General features: G+C 35.4%; 1 protein-coding gene across 6 annotated transcripts in view; it reads right to left on the reverse strand.

The window, feature by feature from the left end:
- LOC127629051 (electrogenic sodium bicarbonate cotransporter 1-like) overlaps nucleotides 1-12,326 on the reverse strand; it is a 67,975-nt gene that overhangs the window by 12,403 nt on the left and 43,246 nt on the right. For 5 of the 6 annotated variants that reach the window (XM_052106076.1, XM_052106078.1, XM_052106077.1 and 2 more), the window contains 6 exons: nucleotides 10,272-10,405; nucleotides 5,643-5,911; nucleotides 5,498-5,556; nucleotides 3,870-4,058; nucleotides 2,858-2,971; nucleotides 252-413 (listed from right to left, as the gene is read on the reverse strand). In XM_052106076.1, the coding sequence (XP_051962036.1) occupies nucleotides 252-413; nucleotides 2,858-2,971; nucleotides 3,870-4,058; nucleotides 5,498-5,556; nucleotides 5,643-5,911; nucleotides 10,272-10,405 (927 nt within the window). The remainder of the gene's footprint in view (nucleotides 1-251; nucleotides 414-2,857; nucleotides 2,972-3,869; nucleotides 4,059-5,497; nucleotides 5,557-5,642; nucleotides 5,912-10,271; nucleotides 10,406-12,326) is intronic. The other variant, XM_052106074.1, reaches the window with a different exon arrangement.

A 12,326-nucleotide genomic window follows, 5' to 3' on the forward strand; every position in this document is an offset into this window, starting at 1 on the left:
AAACACAGAGATCTTAGTCCCGTCCGAATCAGTACATGAAATCACAGACGTCGGGTGATAACAATTGTAACTCAAACGTTGTTTAGAAAACTAATCCCATCCGAATAGGGTTTATGAGATCTAATTCCGGTCTCTGATATACAGCAGGTAGTTCCATGTGCGTTGGTTTTAATCCCATGTCGTTAATCCCTGATAAAATTCCAAAACAGTCCCAGGAATTTGTGTAATATATTGACATCATCAACTCGTACCTTCAACTTGTGCTCCTTGCGGTTGACGATGACTGCCGTAATCTGCTGGTCCATGAAGATGAGGATGGTGACCAGTAGAGCAGGTAAAATGGCTGCCAGGTAAACCCACCATGGGTTTCCTCCGAATGGTGAGATAAACCAACCACGGTTTGGATTTGTCGGCTACACAGTGAATGGTGATGGACACAATACCATAAATATATTATATGTATGTATATATGTGTGTATATACTGTATATTATTGGGGGTGATAAACAGGATATAATTGTTCCATCATTTAGGGTAATTTTGTCCCAGAGACACATTTTGAGTTTAAAGGAATATTCCGGGTTCAATACAAATTAAGCTCAATCATCAGCATTTGTGGCATAATGTTGATTACCGCAAAAATGTATTTCGACTCGTCGCTCCTTTTCTTTAAAAAAGCAAAAATGGAGGTTACAGTGAGGCACTTACAATAGAAGTGAATTGGGCCAATGTTTGGAGAGCTTAAAAGCAGACATGTAAAACTTACCATTTTATAAAAGCACTTACATTCATTCTTCTGTTAAAACGCAGGTCTTCTTTTAGCTGTAAAGTTGTTTAAATGGTCATTTTGTTTTACAGTCATTTTAGGGTTTGTTGACATTATGTCGTCATGGCAACAAATATGTCAAATTGGCTATAACGTTGCACAGAAAAGTGATTTTTTTTGTCACACTAAAATCATGTTTACATGCATATTGTTTACATCCTGTGAATAAACTTTTGAAACAGTGAGTATTTAAACATAAGGAATTGGGTTGCACTTAATTTTATTTTATTTTACTTACCCAAGAAAGTACTGAGTAATATTAGGTAACTATATGTACTTAATATGAGTTAAGGTTGGGGTTAGGTTTAGGGTTAGTACCTAGTAATTACTGTCATTACAACCCCAATTCCGAAAAAGTTGGGACAGTATGAAAAATGCTAATAAAAACAAAAATGACTGATTTGTAAATGACATTCACCCTTTGCTAATTTGAAAGCTCTACAACTACATATTATATGATGTTTTACCCTGTGAATTTCATTGTTTTTTTATGTACATTCATTTAAAATCAGATGATTGTATGTAGAACAGAACTGTAAAATAAAGTGCAACCAAAAATTGGCCCCCATTCACTTCCATTGTAAGTGCCTCACTGTAGCCCAGATTTTTTTATAGAAAAGGAGGAACGAGTCTAAATAAATTTTTGTGGTAATCAATATTATGCTACAAATGCTATTGACTGACCTTAACTTGCATTGAACCCGGAACATTCCTTTAATGCACTAATGTAAAATGGAAAGCATTTAAATTTTTTACATCCACATTTTTAATCTCGACAATGATTTGGAGTAGAAAAATTATTATAACGTTAGAAAGCTTAGACTTTCCCCTTGTACTAAAGTGCATAAATGTCCAAATGTGTTTCATCAAAGAGATGGAAATGGTCACATTTATAAATTCTGAATATATAATTGTAAATCTGATTATATAGTTATATTATGCTGATTCTATATATATATATATATATATATATATATATATATATATATACACACATTACCATTCAAAAGTTTGGAGTCACTTGCCTGAAATGTTTCTCATGATCTTAAAAATATTTTGATCTGAAGGCGTATGCTGAAATGTTTGAAATTAGTTTTATAGACAAAAATATGATTGTGCCAACATATTAATTTTTTTTAATTACAAAACTAAAATTGTATTTAAAAAAAATACATTTGTGAAATGGATGACTTGGACCAAATAATAAAGAAAAGCAGCCAATAAGTGCCCAATATAGATGGGAATATACTCAATACTGTTTAAAAAGCATCCCAGGGTGAGACCTCAAGAAATTGGTTGAGAAAATGTCGAGTTCATGTCTGCAAATTCTAGGCAAAGGGTGACGATTAATTGAAGATGCTCCATTTATGTTATTCCATAGTTGTGATGACTTTACTATTATTCTAAAATGTGAAAAAAAAAAATTAAGAATGAGTAAGTGACCCTAAACTTTTGAATGGTAGTATATATATATATATATATATATATATCAACATAATATTTGTTTTTAAAGCAATAATATCAGTGTGAAGACATTTGCTCTTTTTTTATGCATGACAACACATAAGAAAGTAAGTTTTTCACCCTTAATGGTAACTTTCATTAATGTCATTGTATAGATATAATGCTTAAATATAATAATAGTAATATAAAGCTGCACAGTAGCTGCACATCACTTTGACATTACAATGACATTTCAAACTATATGAATCAATAGGAACATAATCTTTTATGGATTCTATATTTTATTATGGTTTGTTAGTATTACTAATGAAAGTTATTATAAAGTATTATAACAAATAGAACATTATTAACTCAGTTTGGGTTAACAAAGATTTTCTGCAAAAATACAACCACAGGATTCTAAGAATAAGGGCTGTGTCTGTTTGTGCATGTCTGCACATATATTATTGGTTTTAAGTGTCATACTTCAATGAGGGGTTTTGAGGTATAATATGGTACTATTTAAGGATTACTGTAGCATAGATGGGACTATAGAAGCACTAAATCCAGTCACCAAACAAAAACACACCTTGAATTCACTTGGCACTAGTAGTTTGGGCGTATCCACACCAACCAGGGCGTCCACCCCACAGAAGATCAAAATGGCTAGAATAATGGCGAAATCACTGATTAGTTTGCGGACCTGCAAAAATATAAACATCCGTTTAGTTGTACAAATAACATTAACATCAATCTTTTTTCTTATATCAAGATTTTAAGTTCAAATTGTATATGAATATACATTTGTATTAACCTTTTCCAATTAATCTAATTAGTACTGTGATGTGACAAATGCATTTCATTTAAAAAAATGTCATAAAATATTTTTCAAAAAGATTTTAAATTACAATTATCAATGTATAAGAAAGTGTATATATATATATTTTTTATTCACATTTTGCTCTATGCAGTTAGTTTAAATAGTCCTGTGATGTGGCAAATAAATGTTTAAATATATATATATATATATATATATATATATATATATATATATAAATATATATATATATATATATATATTTGCCTTTTGCTTTTTGCAGTTATCTTATATAGTCTTTCGGTGTCACAGATAAATATTAAAAAAAGTTTACAATGAAATTAACATTATAATTAGTAAACTAATAATGCTGCATTGTTCAATGCAATATTCATTAATCAGAAATGAAATAAAACACATCACTGATCATCACTCAGAAACGCACTATAAATCCCAGATTCCACAGAAAATGAAAATTAGAGGAGATTAATGGAGATTACAATTTTTAATGAGTTCAGATTGCTAATACACAACAATATATTTGGAAGGATCGGCGATGACTATTTTCCATTCGAGCTGCCAAACCAATCGTCCAGTTTAATTAAAAAGCAATGACTTTCAGATTGCAGCTTAAAGTGTGTGCATGAGTGCAGGTTGTCAGGTTATCGTATTCCTGTGGGGATGACATTTCTGAAAATCTCCTCTTGAGGATAGTTCAATCTGATTAACGTCCTCATTAATGTGTGATGATCATGTGTGTGTGTGTGTGTGTGTGTGTGTGTACCCTGGTTGGGAAAAATCTGCTGGTTTTGAACTTCTTCAGACACATGGAGCAGGCGTATGTGCCGAGGAACAGAATAAATGACATCAGTGTGATGTCGGGGACGTAGTCGCAGGCTGGACCAATCAGACGGCCTCCCCATTCCAAACATTCCGAGCGCGTCAACGATATCCAGGTCGCGTTCAAATGCTGCTGAAAAGAGCACAAACAAAGCACTGCTGAGCAACATTAATTCCCATTCTTATCTATAAAGATCAACATTTAAATCTGTTTAAATGCCATACACATTGTGTTTGTGCAGTAACTAAGCAATATCTGAGAAATATGCATTGTGGGTATTGTAAACTAAACAGTGAGATGGGCAACTAACTTCTGATCAGTGTTGGGGGAAGAAGTAGCTTGTCAAGTTATTTATAGTTGGTCACAATTGAAAACTATAGTCAAGATACCCTACTGAAAATGTAGTTAAACAACAAACTACTAATAAAAGTAGTTATTTGTAATTTCAATTTATTTTGTTTCTAAAAAACTGTATAATTTATTTATACATTTAGTGTTTATCTGGTAACAGATAGGGTGACAGCATTTATTAAACATTTATTAGTGAACATATTTAGTTGCACTAAATACCAGGTAAAACCGAAAACAAAATATAAAAGGAATATTCTGTGTTCAATACAAGTAAATCTAAATGAAAAAGCAAAAATCTGGATTACAGTGAGGCACTTACAAAGAAAGTCGATGGGGCTAATCTGTAAATGTTAAAATACTCACCGTTTTAAAAGTATAGCCACAAAACATAAACAATATGTGTGTTAACTGAGTAATAGTCTGATAAATGTACTTACTAACCGCATCTGTGTAAAGATATATCCGATCTTACAACATCATTGCCATGACAATGTAACGTCGTAAACCCTAAAATGACCATAAAAACGATCATTTAAACAACTTTGCATCTCAAATAATACACAAATTTAAATGAATGCCATTGCTTTTATAAAATAATATTTTTTCTGCATTTCTGCCTTTTAAAGACTCCAAAATGTACCCCATTCACTTCCATTGTAAGTGCCTCACTGTAACCTTGATTTGAGCTTTTTAATTTTTAAAATTAAAAGGAGGGACGAGTCGAAATACATTTTTATGGTAATCAACATTATGCAATAAATGCTGTTGATTTAACTTAATTTGTATTGAACCTGGAATATTCCTTTAATTATTCTTTAAAATTATTATAATATTATATTATTATTTTGTATTGCACTATAAGACATAAAATGATGCACTAAAATCTTTGTAGTGACTCATTTTGTTTATGTTTTCCTATTTATCTGGTTTTTGTTTTTTCTTCTATTTTTTTTTTTAGTAAAGCTGCTTTGGAACGATATGTAAAAAGCGCTATACAAATAAACTAAATAGAATTGAATTGAATTAAATGAACCATCCAAAAGGACCGATACACTCAAATGAATCACGCTTCCCAATACTTCATTTGAGAGACATAGAGTGGACATTCTAGGAGAATAATGCAGCATTTTGTGAAACAAAAGTATTAGTATTGTCGCTACTTTTAGTTAGTTACTCAATACTTTTTCTGAAACATACAACACACACACAGACCATTTTACCTGTACACTGTTGTTCATCATGGCCTCCATCTTTTCCATGTACACAGCTGAACTGTTACCTTTACAAAGAAAAAAACAAACTTTGAGTTTTCTTTTCTATTAAGCCTGATTCGCTCTTCCAATCGTACATTTATTTTGCTCTCACCGTCCGGTGGACTGCAGTGGCATCCATACTGAGTAACAAGGTCTAAGTCATATTGTGCATTGATTGGATGATGGTGAGCCAGTTTGAGCATTTTCTTAAAGGCATCATAGATGAAGATGAAGCTGATGAGCGCAGAAAACCCTTCTTCTGTAAACCGAGTGAAGTATTGCACCAGGAAACTGGCATCGGTTGCGACCAGGATCAGACACATGAATCCGGACCAGAGGCCGATCCACAGACGGAACTCCAGATAGTCGAAGTTATTATCCCTGAACCAATCAAGAAGGGTCATTAGAAACAAAAAAACAACCATCCGGTGAGGCACTGGGGCTAGATGGTTTTGCCGCAGAATTTTTTTACATCTTATGTCATAGCACTGGCTCCAATTATGTTAGAAACACCCAAATATTGTCTAATATTCTGGCTAACCGAAATAAGCAATTACATCTATTATAAATATAGATCAAGTGGGGTTTATACACGGATGTAGTTCAGGTGTTTTATAAATATTGTGTGTTCAGTAGCGAATGATCAGACCCTGATCGCTGCCATTTCACTTGACGCTGAGAAGGCGTTTGATAGGGGGGAATGGGATTATCTTTTTAAGGTTTTGGTTATTTTTGGTTTGGGAACACGTTGTTATCATTGAGTAGATTAAGTTAATTTATAAACAACTGTTTGCAGTATTGCAAACTAATGGATTCATTTCAGATTTTTGTCTCTTGGTAGGGGAACCCGGCAAGGCTGTCCTGTCTCCTTTAAGCACCAGACTTTTAGCAACGGCTGCTAACAGAACGGCTACCGCATGCTATGTTCTTGTGCTCATGTGCAACTTGGAACGTGCTACTTCCTGTTGTACTATTACGCTATTACAACGGGAGAATCTCTACTGTGCCGTAGTCAATAGTACGTGACAGATTAGGTAGGAAAATGTTTTGTTTTATAAGAGATACTGTTAAGTCAGCACAATAAATAGCTGTAAAGGGGTTAAGATGGGCAAGGAGGAGGCGAGAACCGGCTTAACATTATAAATAATATTTAATCAAATAAAAAGTCACACACAAACACATACAGGGCAGCTGCCCGTAATTCTCTCTCTCTCTCTAACTGTTGTCATCGACCACCTCTATCCCTCGCGCGTCCCATCAGGATGATTGGGGTCTGGGCCTTGCGTCGTTCCAGCCCGGACCCACCCACCCTCCTCCGCTCTACAATAGCCTACACATTCCCCTCAAACATAAGTTAAATGTGCTACCTAAGTTTTGCTAGAATAGACTTTGAAAAACGGTCGCCATAGCCGTCCTGTCTTTAGCTGTTGCTTAAAGTCCCTATATTATTATTTGTCTCTGACCCTAGTGGATCTATGCCAAGCCTCATTTCTCCAAATTTTCAGGATACAGGGTGAATTGGTCTAAATCGGAAGCTCTTGCTCTGTTAGCATATTGCCCTGCCACGGCCCAATGGCCAAAGCAAGGCATTAGGTATATAGGCATTTTATTTCCAGCAAATTTGAGAGATTTTATTGGGAGTAAATTTTTACCCATTAATGAAAAGGTTCTAATGTGATGTGGATAGGTGGGCTATCCTAGGCTATGGCAGGGAACGTCAATGTTAAAAAATGAATTGTATCCCCAAATTCAATTATCTACTACAGTCTCTCCCTCTAGAAGTTCCTCTTCCTTATTTTAAACAATTTGATAGAATATGAAAGTCTTTTATTTGGAATGGTAAACGACCTCGGTTGCATTTCAGTAAGTTACATAGACCAGTTGACAAAGGAGGTGTAGGCCTCCCTAAAATGTTGCTTCATGACTATGCTTTTAATCTCAGACACCTGGCCCATTGGTCCAACATAATTTTTTTTATTTTCTCCCCAATTTGGCATGCCCATTCCCAAAGCGCTCTAGGTCCTCGTGGTGGCGTAGTGACGCCTCAATCCGGGCGGCAGAGGACGACTGTCAGTTGCCTCCGCATCTGAGAATCCGCGCATCTTATCACGTGGCTTGTTGAGCGCGTTACCACGGAGACCTAGCACGTGTGGAGGCTTCACGCTATTCTCCGCGGCATCCACGCACAACTCACCACGTACCCCACCGAGAGCCAGAACCACATTATAGCGACCACAAGGAGGTTAACCCAACATGACTCTACACACCCTAGCAACCGGGCCAATTGGTTGCTTAGGAATTTTATCTGTGAGGTTTTAGATACTCAAATTAGCTAAAATGTGCTACTAAATTAGCAGCATATTTTAATGTAATGAATGAACCGAATTTTTATCTCCTTCTCAACCTGTTATTTGATTGGAATACTAAAACCAAGTAAAAACGAAGACAATTTTCCATGCATATTATTAAAAATGCTAAATATGCAGTATGCGGTAAGCTAGTGTTCCATTCTGAACATACCCTGGAAGTAATATATTCATATATGGTCACATGATGGACATACAGTGTAATCATTTAGTTAATTTCTGAGTACAGTATTACAGACTCAATGCAGACGAATTTGTCGACTAAGAAGGCTCCGATGCTAGTCATGTTAGCATGGTACCTCTGACTCATTAAATGTATCATACTGGCCATGTCTCTGTTATTATAGCCCTTGATTTAGCAGTCTAGATGGAAACCCTCAACAAAACTCGACTAATACACTAAGCAGACACACACATGAAATTCGACTCAATTATTCATAATGGAACATAAACAGAGAAACCTGAAACCTGTAAGAGAGAGAAAGACAGAGAAATGTATTCACTCACACACACACACACACACACACACACGCACGTGCGCACGCACACACATTTAAAGACACACACAAACAGAGACAGAGTGACTGGACCTTGGCAGAAACGGGAAGCAATAAGATGTATCTTGATTCCAGATAACTAGGAACGTTTTGTGCCTAAAATGACACACTAACTAAATTCCAAGGAATGTTGTTTGATTTGTTGCAACTAAAACCTTTACAAGTTTTTACAAGTCGAAGGCCGCATCTTCTAGTTGAAGGATAGTGCCTTAAGAAATGTTCCAGGTTCAATACAAGTTAAGCTCAATCAACAACATTTGTGTCATGGTAACTGTAAGGCACTAACAATGGAAGTGAATGGGGCCAGTCCACAAACATTAAAATACACATGGTTTCAAAGGTATAACCACAAGACGTAAACATTATATGTTTTAATATGATTTTAGTGTGATAAAATCAGGGACTTTCCTGCATTTCTCAGATTAAAAGATTTTCTGGGTTTATGTCGCCATGACAACAAAATTGTAATATTGGATAGAACTTCACACAGATAAGGTTATTAAGCTATTTTATCACACTAAAATCATGTTATCAAATATAATGCCAACATAATGTGGCTCTACTTTTGAAACAATGTGCATTTTGATCTTTCTGGACTAGCCCCATTGACTTCCATTTTAACTGCCTTATTGTAACCGTGATTTTTGCTTCTTTTTTTAAATGTTTTTTTTTTTATAAATGAGGGACTAGTCAAAACTAGTTAGAAAATCTCTATAATAAAGTAAAAAAATACTGTTTACCTGAAAATGCGTCTTTAAAATATCTATTATGAAGTAACTGTAAAAAGCAATTGTTTTATTATTATTATTATTTTCATTTTTATTTATTTCATTCCATTTACTATAGATGTTACTGAGAGTTCAGGATTTACTATCTGATTGGTTGAGTTACATTCAAAGTTGCCAAAAAATAGCTAATATACACACACCTGTGACCATCCATCCATCGATTTTATTTTATATTAATGCACCAAGTTCTAGAAACCTTTAAAACAGTCTACAATAAGGCTAATAAACAATATTACCAGGAAAAATAATTGTTTACTTGATAATGAAATTGGCTTGACATATCCTCAATATTCTACAAAAATCCCTTTTTGTTTTTTTCAAATCCATAAATCAAGACCAAAGTTTTTGACTGAAACTCATCCTAGAGCTTTCAAGTTACATCCACCAAACTCTGCACAGACCTTCAGGCTGTTCTGACTCGGGTTGGTGTGACTTTTGTAATTGATTAGAGTTACGGTTTTCACACAGTGGACAATAAAATCTCCCCAAAACCCCATAGACTTATATTGACGGAATGTTTAATATTTGCCACTGCTGGAATCGAGTGCCTAATCTACAATTATTTCACCAAATTGTGCCTAACAAAACCTGTTAACAGTGGTAAAAGCATCTGTACATTGTGAATATTATAAATTGTACATTGTGCATATACAGCTATCTACCACCTGAGCGGCTGTGGCTCAGGTGGTAGAGCAGGTTGGCCGCTAATCATAGGGTTGGCGGTTTGATTCCCGGCCCACATGACTCCACATGCCGAAGTGCCCTTGGGCAAGACATTGAACCCCAAGTTGCTCCCAATGGTAGGCTAGCGCCATGCATGGCAGCTCTGCTGCCATTGGTGTATGAGTGTGAGTGTGAATGTGTGTGTGAATGGGTGAATTGGGACACAGTGTAAAGCGCTTTAGTAACTTCTAAGGTTAATAAAAGGCGCTATATAAGTGCAGACCATTTACCATCATTTTTTGAAGTGACAACAAAGTGATTTGATTTAATTTGGCTTATTGCTTATGTACTACATTATGACACCCACTTGCTGAAGTTAAACAGCAGCCGCTCAAAGACTAGCATAGGCCCAGTACTGCTCAGGATGGTGAGAGGTTGACCCGCTAACAGACAGAACACGGCACCCGATAACGCTGTCCCAACAAAACTCTCCAACACTCCCTGCAGAGAGAGAGAGAGAGACAAAGAGAATTACAAAAAGGCAAGTAGTGACTCAAGTGGAAAAAAAAACTGAATGTACTGCATTTGCACGCTGGTATGAGTGCTGTGTCAATGAAAAATCAAATTCTTATCAGATTTGAGCCCATATGTGATGTCAGCTGTTTTCTGGCGGCACGCTTTTGCCTGATAGTCAAATCTGAAACTGCTTATTCAGACCAGTTTCTGTTTCCGATAAAAAACACTCTTGTTTGTCTTCTCTTTTCTTTTTAATTGTGCTTGCTAAGTATATGACTGGATAAAGTTATTCAAATTATGGTTTTAGGCAGACAATAAAATGGGTAGAAAAATCCCATAGATTTACATTAAAGTAGGCACCTATCTATGCTAATAAAGCACAACATTGCCCGCCCACTTTTCCAGCCGCTTTGGTTCTGGAAGTATTTTCCCATTAATTTATTCCATTTGGATTATTTAATAAAAACTCTTCATTAAAGAGTTCTAAGCTATGAACCAAACCAGGAAGCGCAGAGGTGAATCACAACATTACAAACTTTGATTTGAAGCAAAAACACATTTACAACTTGGCCAAAAAGACTGTGTGTACTTAACGTCTTTCGTGAGGGAATGAACTACAATCCCATGATTCATTGTGAATGATGCAATCGAATTAAAAACATAAAACTATTGATTTTGTTGAATACTGTTGATTATAATAGTACAAACAATATATTTAAAGTATACTGCAAAAAAGTGTAAGGAGAGTGACTCGATCGTGTCATTCACAGTGCGTCATGGGAGAGGGCGCTCGCTGCAGAGCTCATTTGGCGTGCTTTGTTGACCCAACAAAGATTGGTGGATCTGCCTCAACAGAATTCATGGGCAGTGTAGTTCTTCACCACAAAATCTGCTATATGCATATACTATCGATTAACAACCTCGAAGCTCGTAGTAGGTCTGTCTTTAAAGGTTTATAAGTTATTGCTAAAAATCTATTGCTCTATAAGCAACCAATTAGAACACCCTAGCAACAACCTATTAACCACATAGCAATGCCCTGGCAACCACCCATAACATGTAAGTGGGTAAGAACCGCTCACATTTTCTTCAGAAAATGTAAAAATGTAATTTGGAGCTCAATTTGGGTGAGATATCACACCGCGTTTGCCTTGTTGTGCATTCGTATTTGTGTCAAAGTGAATTTTTTAGCACATATTTTGGGCAAGACATAAATAATTCATCTTCAAAGTTTACTCAGAAATAGTCAAATCCTTGCATGCAATGCGCCAACCTGCAATCTAAACCTAACGTTTTTATTTAACACATCTGAGCCGGCTTTGTAGGTAATGCCAGAAGTCTATTTTTGTGATTGTGTGTGTGTGTGTGTGTGTGTGTGTGTAATCTTAGGCTATTTTTAGCTGATCCTCCTTACTAGCTTGTACCATATACATGCCAAACTTTGCAGTCACTGCACATGTTTGAATGCACCACACAAAATCCTGTCACTATATATGCACACATGCTTGTTTGAAGCACGTGTGCATATTATATTCCCCCTCTCTCTCTCTCTCTCTCTCAATGCAGAACAGATAAAATACGAACTTGCAACACATATACCTGTTTTCAGACACCCTATGAAACACACAACATACATATAACATGACAAGTTTAATAATCAAACACATATAAAGTAGCACACACATATTCAGTATGAATGCCTTTAATATTACAATAATCATAATGGGTTGGACAGGAGATGGCAAATACATACACACATTTACTTATTTAAATAGGGACCACAGATTGTTTATTTTTATTTATATTCCTATAGCTCAACTGAAACATAGTGATAAAATGTTTTCCAAATGCATACATTTAATGTAAATATAAAGCACAAAATAAGCAGTATGAACAAAGAAATCTT

Source organism: Xyrauchen texanus, chromosome 35 (genome assembly GCF_025860055.1).
Source record: "Xyrauchen texanus isolate HMW12.3.18 chromosome 35, RBS_HiC_50CHRs, whole genome shotgun sequence".
NCBI classification, from domain to species: domain Eukaryota; kingdom Metazoa; phylum Chordata; class Actinopteri; order Cypriniformes; family Catostomidae; genus Xyrauchen; species Xyrauchen texanus.